At 41.9% G+C, this 17,507-nt stretch overlaps 1 protein-coding gene across 1 annotated transcript in view; it reads left to right on the top strand.

Annotated features, from left to right (window-relative positions):
* SUCLG2 (succinate-CoA ligase GDP-forming subunit beta) overlaps positions 1-17,507 on the top strand; it is a 214,449-nt gene that overhangs the window by 115,191 nt on the left and 81,751 nt on the right. Inside the window, exons 7-9 of the mRNA XM_045024985.1 lie at positions 1,125-1,221; positions 12,435-12,596; positions 14,611-14,753. Coding sequence (XP_044880920.1) covers positions 1,125-1,221; positions 12,435-12,596; positions 14,611-14,753 — 402 coding nt within the window. The remainder of the gene's footprint in view (positions 1-1,124; positions 1,222-12,434; positions 12,597-14,610; positions 14,754-17,507) is intronic.

The following is a 17,507-nucleotide window of genomic DNA, read 5'->3' as shown; positions in this document are numbered from 1 at the left end:
CTTTCAGGTCCCTTCCAGTTCTATGAGATAGGTATATCTCCATATTAAATGAAAAAAATTACATTTAGAGATTATTTGGCACATATTTAATAACAAATAAGTTTAGAAACCTGGAAGTTGGTACTGGTACATTATAGATGTAAAGCACAACCATCCCTTCAATGTTACACGACTGTAGTATTTTGAGATAACTGTCCAACAGTAGTAGTGGGGTTTTTCAGAAAGGCAGAAGCAACATAAAAGCAAGTTTGGTTTTTAATTTGGTTCCCTTGCTTATTTTCCGAAAGATCCCAAATGTTTTGGTTTGAGTTTTTGATTAACTGAACCACTGACCAAGAAAAAAAGCTTTGGGGTGTGTGGTTTTTGGGGTCCCAAACTTTCTGCTACCTCATTGCAACCAATAGGGTTGCAATAAGCAAATTCGTTGCAGGTGGAAAGGTTGGATTACTTAGCTGACCTGTTAATAGGGGAACAGCAGAGGAAAACAGTGGTTGGGGACTCTAATATTATGTCACGATTAGCCCCACCCACCCAGAGCCACAGAGAGAGAGGAGGGGGCAAAGAACAGCAGTGGGGAGCAGGAGAGACCAACTTTTAAATAAACAAACCCAATCTTTCAGTTGTTGTTTCTGCAGGGAAAAGTTGCATTTTGATGTAGGAGGGAGATTTATATTTTTTCTAAACAGATTCAGCAATTAATCTGCACTCATCAAATCCACATTGCTTCTCAGTTTCTGAATTTAGACTCATTAACATAATTACTTAACTGGAATATCAGCATACAGGAGAAAATATATTCATTATGAACTCAAAAACTTCTTTGTGCTTAAATTAAGCTTGTTTATATTAATGATGCTGTTCATTTTACTGAAAATCCCCAGTTTGTATACTATGAAGATAGCATTTACAAAATGTTTATCAAAACTCTTAGGCTTTATTCTTAATATTTTTGGTAAGGTAAAACTCCATTTGAATTAAATACTCCTGTAATTCTGCAACTGACAGCTGCTGTAATCTTCTACCGGCCTTGAGATTTCATGTAATTTGAGATACTAAAAATAGATGTAAAGGTTTACTGTTGCTTTTTTGTGCATGCTACTTACAAATCACTTGATCAAATTTAGGCAGCAGATCAAATTAAGAAGCTGTACAACCTTTTCCTGAAAATTGATGCTACTCAGGTTGAAGTGAATCCATTTGGTGAAACTCCAGAAGGACAAGGTAAGAAATGAAAGAAAACAAATGAATATATTATAATTCTTTCTTTATGAAAACTATACATTAAATTGCATGGAAAGCAATAGCAGCTTTGCATTAATTTCAGTGTGTAATTTAGTTTAAGCAATATTCATAAATGTTCCCATGATAGAAGCTATTGCCATGTTAAAATCTATGTCATCTAAATACTGAAAGTATCAGCGTCTGCATGTTGCTTGGTGACAAACAGCAACTTTTTCTTACTTTTTATGCAAAGTATTTTTGCTCATGCTATTGTAATTAGTGGGCTAGAGAGGAAAAAACTCATTATTTTAGGATTTAATCTTGAATGTACAGGTAAGTTGCAGTTATAGGTGCATGAACATGAAAGATATCAGAGCATAGGAGAGAGGAAGACCTATTGGACGAATGGAGTTCACACCTGACTGTATCCTTTGGGAAGGTGAAAGATTTGCTTCCCCTGTGGAAGTAGGTATAATAATAAGACTCTGCAAGATAAAGATCGGAAGCTGCTTTATCTTGCACATCTTCTGTTGCTGGCTTTTTCTGATATAACCCTGCCTTTTTGTACTCTTGGTATATTAATTACACCAGTTTGTCTTCCCAGCAATTTACTGACATGTACAGTACACCATTTATGTTTCCTCTGGGTTTGCCCCGTCTCTTTACAATGTTGTAAATGCATTGAAAAATTATAGTCTTGAAAAAATAATAGTAAGTTAGGTTTGGTGCAGTAGAAGGATGTGTTTGAATTTAAGAGAAGTGGTGGAGAACAAAAATATCACCCTAATCCTTTACATCAAGTCATTAATAATGGGACAAACTGCAAAAGTCTTAGATATTCAGGTCAACCTTCAGGACAGAACTGAACTGGGCAACAGCATCTAACCTGGCAGGAAGAGTTGTAAAGAAAGGCATTGATTCTTGGGAGATGTGTTCCATGGAAGAGCAGTGAGAAGAGGATTTATTTCAGGAGTGGCATAACGGACTGGTGGAGAAGAAGCTGAGGAGGGTATGGCATCAAGGGAAAAGCCTGTGGTTTGGGTGTGGTCAAGTAGAGAGCTGGTGCAAGGAGATGGTATGAAGTGCAACGGATGGCATAGCTCAAAGCTGAATCTGTGTTTCAACGGAGTGTAAGAGCAGCAGACTTCTCATTCATTTCAATAGGCAGCGTCCACATTTGGCAATCAGCTATTAAAATAATGAATGCTAAATGCATGTACACACAAATGCTTAGAACACATTCCCGTTATCAGGCCCCAATCACTTTTGGGTTTATCTACACATGAACATAAGAATGGGCATGGTTGGTCAGACCAATGGTCCATCTAGCCCAGTATCCTGTCTCTGTCGTCCAGTCCCAGCTTCTGGCAATCAGAGATTAAGGGACACGTAGAATGTGGGGTTGCATCTGTGACCATCTTGGCTAATAGCCACCGATGGACCTATCCTCCATGAACTTATCTAATTCTTTTTTGAACCCAGTTCTACTTTTGGCCTTCACATCACCCCTGGCAATGAGTTCCACAGGTTGACTGTGTGTTGTGTGAAGAAGTACTTCCTTATGTTTGTTTTAAACCTGATGCGCCCCCTCCTGTAAGTAACCAATACTCACTTTGCTACTTCCTATGGTCCTCCATTCCATTAATCCTCTCACTCCTTCCAACAGGATATCCGTTTTTAAAGAGCCTGTAATATGACCCCACAGCTCTTGCAAGTCTGTTTGCCAGGGCCTGTCAAAAAGGCTATCAGAAAGGTTGGGCCCTGCAACCATCATGAGAGAATAATCAAAGAAGCTTGTTGGAATATGTCAGTCAATACTCATAATATCTGGAAGGTCTGTTAATTCTGACTATTAGGTTCTCAAACAGCACCCATCACCCTAGCATCGGAGAACCTACCAAAATTATGACATGTAACTGTAAGGATATGTTTCTTCTCTGGCTATTTTTATTAGGGATTACATATGTATTTTGTATTTATTGTGGTGCTGTGGAAAGGCTAGACCAAAGAGGTGGTCTTGTGCATTTTACTCTGAAGATCATGAGGTTCATATTCACCCTGATCTCTTCTGAGATTTAATTCCAGAATCATGAGCCCCTTGCTGAGAAAGCTCTGTATGATGAACACATGAGTTTCGTTTTCTTTCTGTGAAGTGAGGAGTGCTGGATAGCCGTGTCTAAGGCTGACACGTTTGGGATTATTGGAATCTCAAAAATGGCATTTTTATGTGTGTGGTTGTATTTATTTAGGTATCCAGAATGAGTAGGTATTCATGTGGATGCTGAGGATGTGAACAGACTTAATTATCAGATGCCTTCGGTGGAAGGTAACGTTACGTAAGGGGCAGGTTCCTCCATCTCCCCATCAGTACCACCTAAGTCTTTTGAGATACTCTTCGTCCAGTTGCTGATATCAGCCATGTCACTGGTTGGCTGAAAGATGATGCTGTTAGTGTCAGCTGTGAAGGTAATACGGGGCTAGATGTCATTGGCTTATTGCTGGCATTTTTGGTCTGTAACGTTTCACAGTCTGCTCTAATGGCTTCACTGAGATGAACAACATAAGAACATAACATAAGAATGGCAGTACTGGGTCAGACCAATGGTCCATCTAGCCCAGTATCCAGACAGTGGCCAATGCCAGCTGCCCCAGAGGGAGTGAACCTAACAGGTAATGATCAAGTGATCTCTCTCCTGCCATCCATCCCCCACCCTCTGACAAACAGAGGCTAGGGACACGATTCCTTACCCATCCTGGCTAATAGCCATTAATGGACTTAACCTCCATGAATTTATCCAGTTCTCTTTTAAATGCTGTTATAGACCTAGCCTTCACAACCTCCTCAGGCAAGGAGTTCTACAAGTTGACTGTGGAGTGGACGAGAGAGTGGACGGATCCCTATGGGATCCACAGCTAAGGCTTTGAAGACAGTATCTCCTACGTGCCTCTCTCTAGGTTTGGCCTGAGAAGGATCTTTGAAGCTATTTCCGCATGATCCACTAACCCCTTCAATTTCTTTGAGTCAGGCCAGCAGGGTTCCATAGTTGGCCATACCAGACGCTGTGGAGAAGTCAGGCAATAGGATTGTAGATGCATGACCCATAAATATGTTTCATAAACAGCAAAAGATCAGCCTTCATTAACATCAGCCCCATCTCTATTTGCTGTCCTGGCCAGAAGACTGACAGGGAGGGATCCAAGAAACTGGCTATGTTTATGTGAAGATGGAGATGGCCCTTGGAGAGTTTTCTAATTAGCTTGCTCCAAAATGGAAGGAGTTTGGATAGTGGGCAGTATTTGGAAAGTCATTGGGGATTGGCTTCAGGGCCAGCTGATACTATGTCATGCTTGGGAGTTATTCTATTAAATATGAGAAGTGCTGGCCCAGAATAGTTCAACAGGTGAAGATTTAGTAGAGCCTGTGATGGAGGAGAGATGGAATTTCTTTACCTCTTCCATGATCTAACCACAGAGACACACACACATTTCTGTGACAGAACCTCTTTATAATGTGCACTTGTTTTCTTCCATCAACACTCATGGTTTTCTTCCCTCCCACTTCCTCTGCTGCAGTTTAGTGGAGAATGATGTGGAATTCTGGGTTTGATAGGAAGGGAGTGGATACTTGAGTGACAGTGTGTCAGTGGATGTGGTTAATGAGTGTCATAGAATATCAGGGTTGGAAGAGACCTCAGGAGGTCATCTAGTCCAATCCCCTGCTCAAAGCAGGACCAACACCAGCTAAATCATCCCAGACAGGGCGTTGTCAAGCTGGGCCTTAAAAACCTCTAAGGATGGAGATTCCACTCCTCCCTGGGTAACCCATTCCAGTGCTTCACCACCCTCCTAGTGAAATAGTGTTTCCTAATATCCAACCTAGACCTCCCCCACTGCAACTTGAGACCATTGCTTCTTGTTCTGTCATCTGCCACCAATGAGAACAACCTAGCTCCATCCTCTTTGGAACCTCCCTGCAGGCTGCTATCAAATCCCCCCTCACTCTTCTCTTCTGCAGGCTAAATAACCCCAGTTCCCCCAGACTCTCCTCGTGAGTCATGTACCCCAGCCCCGTAATCATCTTCTTTGCCCTCCACTGGACTCTCCAATTTGTCCACATCCCTTCTGTAGTGGGGGGACCAAAACTGGACACAGTACTCCAGGTGTGGCCTCACCAGCGCCTAATAGAGGGGAATAATCACTTCCCTCCATCTGCTGGCAGTGCTCCTACTAATACAGCCCGATATGCCGTTGGCTTTCTTGGCAACAAGGGCACACTGCTGACTCATATTCAGCTTCTTGTCCACTGTAATCCCCAGGTCCTTTTCTGCAGAACTGCTGCTTAGCCAGTCGTTCCCCAGCCTGTAGCAGTGCATAGGATTCTTCCTTGTTGAACCTCATCAGAATTCTTTTGGCCCAATCCTCCAATTTATCTAGGTCACTCTGGACCCTCTCCCTACCCTCCAGCATATCTACCTCTCCCCCCAGCTTAGTGTCATCCGTGAACTTGCTGAGGGTGCAATTAATTCCATCATCCCGATCATTAATAAAGATGTTGAACAAAACCGGCCCCAGGACCGACCCTTGGGGCACTCCGCTTGATACCGGCTGCCAACTAGACATCGAGCTGTTGATCACTACCCGTTGAGCCCGCCAATCTAGCCAGCTTTCTATCCACCTTATAGTCCATTAATCCAATCCATACTTCTTTAACTTGCTGGCAAGAATACTGTGGGAGATGGTATCAAAAGCTTTGCTAAAGTCAAGATATATCACATCCACTATTTTCCTCAGATCCAAAGAGCCAGTTCTCTCATCATAGAAGGCAATCAGGTTGGCTTGCTAGTGGGGTAGATTTATCTGTGAGGATATTTTGGAATTTAAGCTTTGTGGGCAGACTGTTCTGGTTTGTGTTTACTTGTCGAGCAACTGGGAGGGATGTGATTTGTGCCTTTAGGAAGTGGTGGGCAGTGCAGGGGTGTTTCTTGTCTATGTAGAGCCGTAAAATTGCATTCAGGATATGACTGATTGTCCATATAGGTCCAGAGATTAGAAACTGAAGGTAGAAAATGTGGAGGGGAGATTTTGGGTTATTACAGCAGCAGGCATTGTCATCATGGCTGTTGAAATCTTCCATTCCAATAGGAAAAGATAGTCACCATGTCAGACAGCATCTTCATCAGCTCCTTTGGAAGGAGTGGTGCTAAATACAAGCTTTTTAATTGTCCACAGTTACTTTGTACAGAAACTTCTTTACATTAAAAACGAAATAGAATAGTTTTAATATAGTTTGGCTCCCTTTGCTCAGAAATTCAAGAACTCGGTTGTGAGTAGAGACTGTAACAATTTTTTTGTCCAACTGGCCAACAATCTTTTATGCATTTAATCAAACACAGAAGAATTGGCAGAGTAGTAGACAATAGACTTTTCTTGTGCTTTAGATTGAAATTCTGTTGGTATTAGTGACTTCTAGAAACTTAAGCAAACAAAAACCCCACTTGATAAGTGTTGTTGCAGCTAAGTTGTTTTTTGTTCAGCTTTTTGGACATCAACATGCAGTATCACAAAGTGACATTTTTAAAACAAACATCAGTAGAAATAATTTGCTTACAATTCTGTGTGACAGTAATTCAGAGATTGAATTATAATCATGATCAAGTGTATGTGTGTGTTTTGAGTATAATGAGCAGTAGTCAAATAAAACTGAATTAGGAAAAAATGATTAATTACCAAAATTTATAAATGCTGCCTTGATACAAGAGCATGGTTTTGGTGGTTGTTGGTGGGGTTGGTTTTTTATTTTCTGTTGTTTTCAAAAACCCTAAAGTATTTTGTATAGATTTTGCATTTGGAAAACGAACAACAGTATTTCAGAGTGGAAAATACAATTTGAGAATTTTAGTACAGTATTGGATGCTTGGTTTCTAGTTCATCTAAGATGCACTAATGACATAGAAATGGATTAATGACCTTTATTTTATAAATCTTATTCAGTTTAACACATTTAAGTAAAATTCCCATCAATCAATCATAGCTTTATTAAGTTTTCACCCAGTTTGTGAAACTTTTTTTCCATGGTACAAAGCCAGGACTGTTGTCCAGTGTATTTCCACCAGAAGCCAAGTTTTAAACATACAGAGGAACTCTGCCCTCAGGAACCCCAGTAGACCAAATTTTGCTTGCCTCATTTATGTGAAAAATCCTATTGACTTCACTAGAACGAATTGGAGTAAGGTGAACAGGGTTTTTGTTTAGTGTGTGAGTGCTGAGTGGTGCTGGTGGTCTGTGATATACAGAAGGTCATACTAGATGATCTGGTGGTTCCTTCTGGCCTTAAAAATCTATGACTCTATGGTTTTTCCATTCACTAAAATGGGGGTGCATAGTCAAATAATTTGAGTAAGAGCAAGGTATTGAAATGTACACTGAAAATGGTTATCTTGTTGGATCACTTCAAGATGTGGGGTCCAAATTCTCTTGATACGTATAATGGGGTATACTGGCTCTTTAAGAGTAGGAGGAGGCCAGAAGACCCCATTCCAGGGAGTTGGAATGATCAAAGGCCCAGCAAATGGCCTGGTGTAATAGAAGAGAGGCTGTAGTCCCAGGAAATTTTGAGTTGGATGGGAGGAAAGCCCCAGGACATTGTTCTTTTAAGGCCCAAGATCAGGAGCCTTGTAGTTTAGCATGGGGCAGGGTTCTCTCTCTTCCAGCAATTCGGAGGATCTCTCTGGATGAGGGCAGTATATCAACTCCCTCAAATGGGGAGACACTAGCCAGAGAAGGAAGCCAGAGCCAAAAGGCCAGACTCCAGGGAGAGACAGCTATGAGAAGTGACCCTGTGAAGAGCTCCATGTGGATGGCGGAAGAGCCAGTAGGATGGCAATGATGGACTGTTTGGAATTGCCTGTGGGCATTAAACCTGCCCCAGGCAGAGGGTGTAAGACTTACGAGAGAGAGTGTAAGGGGCCCTGAGAAGGAAGAACAGAGGGAGGCTGCTGCAAAGGAAACTCCAGCCACAAGAGGCTGCTCAGGAAGTGGCAGCTTTGTTACAATAGGATTGTGATGAACAGGGCGTAGCATATCAGACCTTTAAAGAGGCACGAGATCTTCAAACAAGTAAATAAACATTGGGGAACAATCCTGGGCTAGTAACAGGCAGGTCTCAATTACTGAATAATATGCCATTTGCATACTAAAGATTTTTTTTCTAGAAACTTTTCACTTAAATTAGAAGACGTTAAGGGCCGATTTCTCTGGTTCAAGATTTGCATGTGAAATAAGCCCAAAGCTGTGGATTGCTGCTAGGGTGACCAGACTGCAAATGTGAAAAATCAGGATGGGAGTGGGGGTGGGGGGTAATAGGAGCCTATATAAGGAAAAGATCCCAAAATCGTGACTGTCCCTATAAAATCAGGACATCTGGTCACCCTTATTGCTGCATAGGGAGAGTTTGCTGCACGGTTCGTCTTTCGGCTGTGCAGACCTTCTGCTGCTAGAGAATTGTTGAGAAATTGCTCTGTTGAGAACTCCAGCATAAAAGGCTAAGGCTGTGCCTGAATCTGATGGGCGTGTGGGAGCAGAGAGGCCAGTGTCTGATGCTCGGGGGACGCATCTGACCTGAAGCTGGGGCAAAGAGTGAAGGTAGCATGTAGGTTCTGCAATGGGGTAGAAGGAGCATCGGGAAGCTGAGTAATGAGTAAGGGCTTGGCTACACTTGAGAGTTACAGTGCTGGTGGTGGCTTTACAGCGCTGTAACTTACTCCCCGTCCACACTGGCAAGGCACATACAGCGCTGTATCTCCCTGGCTACAGCGCTGGCTGTACTCCACCTCGGCCTGGAGAATAACGACTATAGCGCTGCTCTTGCAGCGCTGGGGTGCCAGTGATTAATCTTACTGGGGTAACAGTGATTAATCTTACTATGCTGTAACTGACCTCCGGAACCTTCCCATAATGCTTTTTAAGTAAAGATAACACTCTTTGTTTTGTTGTGATGCCTCTCTTTGTTTTGTTCTGAACTCGGGGCTCCCGGAGCTGCTTATCTAAAAAAGAAACACAGCTACTGTTTGCTCGAGCAGAGGCAGGCAGGGGGATGAATGTCCATAGCTAGTGTTTGCTTGAGGAGAGAAGCAGCCCAGAGAGGGGAAGGCGGGGTCCTTTTTGGAGCAGCTGCTTATCTGGTCTGAAGGCTATGCATTTAGTGAATGAGAGAGAGGTGGGGGAAGGGGTCCAAACTTTTAAAATGATTTAAGGTTGGTGCTGTGTATCTTCAAGTCCTTAGAACTTGCAAGGCAGGGAGCTGATACAGTGTCAGCTCTAAAAATCCACTCTCTCTGTCTCCCCCACGTTCCGTGTCACACTCCACCCCACCCCCCTCTTTTGAAAAGCACGTTGCAGCCACTTGAATGCTGGGATAGCTGCCCATAATGCATCACTCCCAACACCGCTGCAAATGCTGCAAATGTGGCCACACTGCAGCGCTGGTAGCTGTCAGTGTGGCCACACTGCAGCGCTTTCCCTACACAGCTGTACGAAGACAGCTTTAACTCCCAGCGCTGTACAGCTGCAAGTGTAGCCTTGCTCTAAGTGCAGATATTGGTGCTCTTGAACAGATCGTGCTCTGTAGCTGGGAGATTGATGCGGGGAGCCAGATCAGTACCTTCTACTGATGAGGTTCACGGCAGTTGGGAAGAGGTGAGTTGATGTAGCTGGGACAGCCTCTGAGCTTTTCAGGAGTGACTGAGGGTGCAGAAGGTTGCCAAGCAGGGCATCCTCAGAAGGAGTGTCACAGTGGCCGCACCACTTTTTTCCACTCCTCTATACCTGGTGAGTGTAGGAGGAGAGCAGGAGCAGAGTGCCTGCAGGAACTGCCTGAGTGGCAGAGATGCAGGGAATTCTCCCTCTGCCCGTTTTCTGCATTGTTCACAGCAGAGGATGCCTGCAGCATTTCATCCTTTAAAAACTTAACAAAAAAGAACAAAAACCCAACAACACACTCTTCTGTGTCTAGGCATATTTGAATAGCTTATTGCAATTATTTATCCTGAAAATTTATCCAGCACATGAAGAGTGTTTGTTCTTATCAAAATAACAATTCAGATGGGCTTATTTTTTGCTGCTTTTATTTTTCACTTATGTCTGCATTTCTGTTATGAAATGCATTATCCTGTGTGTTTCCTTTTGTCTCATTTTGTAACACATTCCTTTGTTAATACTTTTGGGTCAAAGGCCTATAACTCAATATTTATTTATTAGTATTTATTTATTTATTATTTTTTTGTTCTCGGTATAAGCTGTTGAATTAGCAACTCCCCAAATCTTTTATTACTAAGAAAAACAACAAAAACTCTCCATGAATATAAGTATTGAAGCTTTCTTTGATATTTGTTCAGAAGGAAAATTCATTTGTATAATCTATCATGCGTGTAACAATGTGCTTTTGATGGTGAAAATTGTTTGATAAATATTAATGGGTGGGTTTTTTTTCTTGCTACTTTGTACATAGCATGGCCTTTTGTTAAAGATGAATGTTCCACAGAAATAAGATTCCGTTAATGTGACATTGAAAATGTTTACGTCTAAGGTAAATTTAGAATGGAAGACCAAGGGCCCCCAAAACTGCATTTTATTCTAGCTCTGGATCGTTTCATTAAATAAGCCAGGTAGCATTTGAAAAGGGAAATTGGTTGTATGGTTCTGATGTTGGTATAGGCCCTAATTCATTGTAAACAAAAATTAATGCATTACTAGTACGTTGGGAAGCATATTATTAACTTCACGTATTTCTTATTCTAGCAGATTCCCATATGACATACTTGCATAATTTTGTATTTATTATAGGGTAAGATCTAGAATCTTCCATGGGATATTTATCACATATGTACACTAGTAAGTAGTTCTCCAAAACTGCAGTAGCTGAGACTGGTCTTGAGCTATTGTAATTTATTCCAGTATTGATTGTCAGTCAAGGGCAGCAAATTATTTCATTTAAAAGAATTAAAACAAAACTATTCCATCAGGAAGTAAGACTAATACTTTCCTATATGGCATTCTCTTTTGTTTGCTCTGTGCGTATGTCTGTGCATGTGTGCACACAACAGTGGCAAGACACAGCTGAAAACACAATAGATACAGACAAACATTGCTATCAATTTAATATAATAATAATAGCTTTAATGGTTTCCATGCAGTTAGTCTGGCTGGCTTGCCACAAAACATCAATTGCTTTAGCCAGTCATTAATTTCTAGTAAACGTCCAAACCAGAGATCATTAGTGCTGAGATAATAAAGTAATCTGTATATATTCTTATTTTAACTGTCACATTTTTAATCTATTAAGATGTTTGCCTTTGCAAAACCCATGAAAGTAGTCAGTCAGTGTTCCTCATATCCGGTCATAGTAAACTCATTTTTCACCCTTAGAATTAAAATAGCCCATAACTGTTATTAAATATGGTCCTGTTTAGTTGCTGCTTAGTGCAACAGATGTTCAAGTTGAAGAAAAGCCTTGTATGTACTTTCCCGTTGTCTTTATTTATAAAAAGTTATGTGTTGATCATGCTTAATGTATACTTAAAACTGTTGTTAATTTCTTTAAAGAAAGAGTTTGCAAGGGACCAAATAGACTGTAAAATAAAGAATATAACCGGAGAAAAAGTTTATCTACTATGGAGCTATTTAATGTGTGTGTGTGGGGGGGGTGTATATGTGTGTGTCTGGACTGTGCATTTGACTTTAAATCCATTATGATCTTTTCGAAAAGTTGTAACACTTTGAGGTTGGAGGACCTACAAGTTTGCTAATGGATGAAATGATTTGTTGGGGTCACTACAGCTGTATAGATCATGAAAACCACCCTCGTAACTGACATCTTTATGGACGGGTGTGTTAAAATGAGCATGAACACAAACTGTTCTCCTACCTCTAGAAGTGGTTTCCACAACCCATAACTTAAGACACCTTGACATTATTGCGTGGGGAAGCTTGCACTGCCATCACCCATGCCTGGACTGTGGAAAAATGTGTTTTAGAGCCCTAGTCCTGCTTTCCAAAACTTCTCTTGATTACTATGGAAGCAAAATCAGGGCCTTAGTACATAATTATGAAAGAATATTGCACTTTTATGTGACATTACACACGCGGTGGTGAATTTCTGAATTCAAAATGACCATTCAGTATCCATAATCTGATGATTTTTCCCCCCCTTCATTTAGTTGTTTGCTTTGATGCCAAGATAAACTTTGACGACAATGCCGAGTTTAGGCAAAAAGAGATATTTGCCATGGATGACAAGTCTGAGAATGAGCCTATGGAAAATGAAGCTGCCAAATATGACTTAAAGTACATAGGACTGGATGGGAACATTGCTTGCTTTGGTAAGAAAAGCAGTCTGTCTTGGTCAATTATCTTGGGGTAACCAGTTAACAATTCAGAGTTTTCAATATCAGTTGACTAATCTGTTTCTGTTTACAGTCATTTACAGAGAGTATTGTCAGAAATATTTACAATTGAGTAATAATCTAAATACATAAAATTACTCACATGCTTAATTGTTTTCAGGATCCGGTCTTATTTTATTACCAGTGAACTCTTTAAAGTGACACCACCAATTCAAAAATCACATTTCCATCTGATGACACTGTATCTACTGTTACAAGTGACCCCTAAGATTGTTAGCTTATTGGTTGATTGTTAGTCGTATAGTGAGTATTACTGTGACTGAAAGAGATTAAAGACAAGTATATGCTTTCTCAATTCATAAAATTTGCTTGATTTGTGTGTTTTCTTTTTCATTCTACTTTTTGACAGCACTTTGAGTGAATAGTCCTTTTTATTGTTTTGCTGATGTTGCCTGCACTTCACCAAATTCTGTAAGAAGGTAATAGTAGTAATAAGTAATACCAGTACTACCAACAGCAAACATGAAGTTGAAATTGAAGGGGCAGCAGGCAGGAGTGCGCACATAGTTTAAAAAGGGGGTGAGGTTGATATGCAAGTCTGTGCATGTTTAGCGCTGCTATTTTCAGGTTAGCCCAGATGACCCTTCTAAATATCAACAGTGGGTGCAGGGGAGGCGGGGGGAATTATTTAAAAAAATCAGAAAATACTATTTAAAAGGCTTTAAAAAACAAAATCAAAATCAAACTGGATTGGTTTCTCACAATGTAAATTTGGCTCCCTTGACATCTCAATATTTCTCATGTCAAACAGTAACTGATAAATCTTGCATTATGTTGAAACCTTTGTTTTAACTGAAATTCCGTTTTTCATAGAAGTAAAATAGGTAAAAATTTAAATTATGTAAAACATTTTCAGTTTCATGTAAATTGTTTAAGCCAGAACATTTTATTCTGAAAAGAATTGACTTCATCATTTTGATCCGAATTAGCTAAAATGGTTTATCCTCCAGAGATGGAGGAGTGGTATATGGAGGTAATATAACTTCTGTTACTGCCCACAGATTATAGTGCTTAGATTTATGCTCTACCCACTTATTTGAAAGATCCTCAGGTTGCAGTAGAACCAATTCATTGCTTTGAAACTGCATTGGTCTTAATCTTTTAAAGGAACTAACATTAAAAAAAAGTGTAGCTCATTAAACCATCAGTATCATCGTATTCAGTGCCTGAGACCTCATCCTTATGGTTCTCTTCTGTACAGTAGAAACTTGCATAAAATTACATGTGATATAAAAAGACTTATTTTGTACAGAAGCAATAACTTTAATGTACCAAACCATTCGGATTCATTTCACCCGGATGAGTTAATGTCCTTGCAACACTAGCAGCATGTAAAGTAGCAAAGGATATGGGATGCCAGTGTGTCAAAAGACATTTTAATAGAAGAAAGCATTACCCTTTTTGAACATCGTGTAAGAATTTTCATGATTTGAACACTTTTGTTAAAATGAATATTCAGTTTTAAAATATTTTGTAATGCAGTATTAGTCTTACCAAGGTTAATGAAATTAGACATGGTTTGTAAGTGTGGCAGGGGAATTAGGGGATCAGTAATAAGTGAAGGATACTTTACTTTGGGTTTCTGCTGGGCTCAGAATAACTTTTGTCCTTTACTCTGAGGGGGATATTTGTGTGCAGTTACATGTGTGGTACGTAATCCTCTTTAATTATTATGAAATCCCTTTTCTCAGAAGTTTTGGGGTTTTTTTGTACAGGATGCCCTTCATATGATTTTGTTCATTTATGTCAACTAAGTCACTCCTGAAAAATTCAGGTGCTGGTGTTTTTTGAAGCAAATCAAGTGGAGCCGGAAATAAGTGAAGTTTTAGGACTAGTCTGTGCCTTGAACTGATGTGTGATAGTTAAATCGCATTTCACAAGTCTGAATTCCCTTTTGTAAAATATCAGCCTCTGACTCTTACAATTACAGTGAATGGAGCTGGTCTTGCTATGGCAACCTGTGATATCATTTCCCTTAATGGTGGAAAGCCAGCCAACTTCCTGGATCTTGGTGGAGGTGTGAAGGAAGCACAAGTCTATCAGGCATTCAAATTGCTCACTGCTGATCCTAAGGTAAAATAATTGTCTTTCTACAGAATGTTTCCTAATGCACTAATATAAGGACATTTGTCTATCAAAATCAGTAATATGCTAAATAAATAGAAATGATGATTTCGTGAACACTTGAGGATAACTTACTAGAAGGATGGTCTAAAACAGTGGTTTTCAATCTGTGGTCTGCAGACCCTTAGAGTTGGAAACCACTGGTCTATGAGATGGGATGGTCATATAATTAAGGCACTGGACTGGGACTCGTAAGACCTGGGTTCAGTTCCTAGCTCAGTCACCAACCTCCCATGTGACCCTGAACAAGTTGTTTAATCTCTCTGTGCCCCAGGTCCCCATCTATAAAATGGGAGGAATAAAATTCCACTCGTCTGATTTATCTAAGGGCAGGCGCTCCATTATCATGTGTTCGTACAGTGCCGAGCACAGTTAGGGATCTCTAGGCACTGCTATAGTACAAACAATTGGCTGAGCTTGTGAAGGCCTTACGCTCACCTCAAGGGCATTTCTCTGTTGATCTCTCTATATAAAATTATTGCTTTAATTTTGGATGCCACATCTGATCAATTCTAAATTTCAGGGAATGTTCTAGGCATCATTAGCCTGGGGGGTAAATCAGAAAACCAGAAGGGGCATATCCCCTGCCAGCACACGAGCACCGCCATAGCCTCTAGAGTCTCTGCAGTTGTCTGTAGATCAAACAGTTGGTCAATGGCACTTATTAATGCCTTCTAGCAAAACAATTCCCCATCTCATCCCTGCTCATCTTTCCAATGGAATTTAACATATTGGCACCCAGAAGGAGCTGTCTCCCAGAAGTAAAGAAGAATAGTTGGGGCAGGGCAGAAATGGAGGAAGGGGAGTCATGGAAGCATGCAGACAGTCCCTGACATGGCGAGGGCCCAGATTGGGGGACCCTAGTGTGGGGGAGTGAGGCATACAGAAGCCCTAGCATGGTGGGAATGTTGGGAGGCAGACAGAGCTTCTGGCATGGGGGAATTAGGGTTCACACAGAGTCCCTGCCATGGGAAAATGGGGCACCCTGCTATGAGTGAAGAATGGAATGAGAAGGCACACACAACCTGTGGTGTCACTGTGACAGTCTAGGTCCACCCCATGGGGAGAACAGGGGTCTGAACCCCAAAGAATGAGCAATCGTACAGTCATATCGTGTATAAGCTATTTCAAGTGAGGTCTTTTATGAAAGCTTGTAATGTTCTGAACGTGATTGTCATGATGAGTTTATGTATTTGTGTGTGCATAGAGCGGTGCTTGGGACCGGAAGGGCTGCGGGGGGAGGGCACCCTGCAAGGAGTAAGTAGGCTGATGGAAGCTTGTGCTTGTGGGCTGGCTACTGGTGTCAGGACTCTGAGCCACAACAGCACAGCATTAAGGCCTCCACTGTTACAGAGCATGCAGTGACAGAACCGTTTACTGGCCTGGGTGAACCGCAAAACATCTCAGTGAGGTGCGGAAAGATTGGGGGGACCTTGGTATGGGAGGAAAGAGGAGAATGGGAACCCTGGAATCAGAGAAGTGGGAACAGGGGTGTACACACAGCTGATGGTATGGGCAGCCCTCGTAGGAGAGAAAGGAGATAGTGGGGGACACAGAACCCCTGGCAGAAGGGAGATTGGGAAGAGTCGTGAAAAAGAGGGGAGGGGAGGGTGACCCATAGGGAAATTGTGGGGCAGGGGAATGGATGAATGCAAGGAGCCCTTGGTGTGTGCAAGCTACGGAGCGTGTGACCCTCCACCCCAGTAATATTAACAACAAAGGGGACTGGTTATGCCCAAGGTTACAAATGAAGGAAGTGGATTGTTCCTTTTGACCTAGTCTGGGTTGGGGATTTTACAATCCATGACACACATCAGCTTGATTGATAGGTCTGTGCTTGAAAGAACACAAGTAAAAAAGCAAGGGTGCTGCAAGTCAGGGTGTGGGGAGCAGGCGCTGGCAGAATTATCTAGGGAGAGATTTGAACAGTTATCTGCACTATGCCTGAGACTGGTCAGCACTGCTAGATCCTCCCTCACTTTTATGAGTACTAGAGTCACAGATTTTTTAAAAAAGGAAAAGGGTTTGACATTTGTCTGTATTATTCAGAGATTGATGTCTAATACAGTAATCAAGGGCTGAATAGAGGTAGAGATTTGGAGACTAAATTGCAACATAGAGACTCACAGATAAGTATGGTGTGGTCTTGCCTCGACAACGTACTGCAGTGATGATTATGGACAGGGGCGGCTCTAGGAATTCCACCGCCCCAAGCAGGGCGGCACGCCGCTGGGGGCGCTCTGGCGGTCGCCAGTCCCGCGGCTCCGGGGGAACTCTTGCAGATGTGCCTGCGGAGGGTCCGCTGGTCCTGCAGCTCCGGTGGACCTCCCGCAGGCATGCCTGCAGATGCTTCACCGAAGCCGCGGGACCAGCGGACCCTCCGCAGGCATTTCTGCGGGAGGTCCACTGGAGCTGCGGGACGAGCGGACCCTCTGTAATCATGCCTGCGGGAGGTCCGCCGGAGCCGCCTGCTGCCCTCCCGGTAAAATGCCGCCCCAAGCACGCGCTTGGCGCGCTGGGGTCTGGAGCCGGCCCTGATTATGGAATAAAGTCAGATGTGATCTCACACTATCATTGTGACTGCAGATTTCCTAGGTGCTCTGCATGTGCTGATTTTGATGAGACATGTATCCAGTTTAATTAATTAATATTATTCAGAGGCATTTCTGTACCTCTCATTAATATCTGACTGACTATCACCAT

Source organism: Mauremys mutica, chromosome 7 (genome assembly GCF_020497125.1).
Source record: "Mauremys mutica isolate MM-2020 ecotype Southern chromosome 7, ASM2049712v1, whole genome shotgun sequence".
Lineage (NCBI taxonomy): Eukaryota > Metazoa > Chordata > Testudines > Geoemydidae > Mauremys > Mauremys mutica.
The sequence above is the reverse complement of the archived record's forward strand: the minus strand, read 5'-3'. Positions and strand labels throughout refer to the sequence as shown.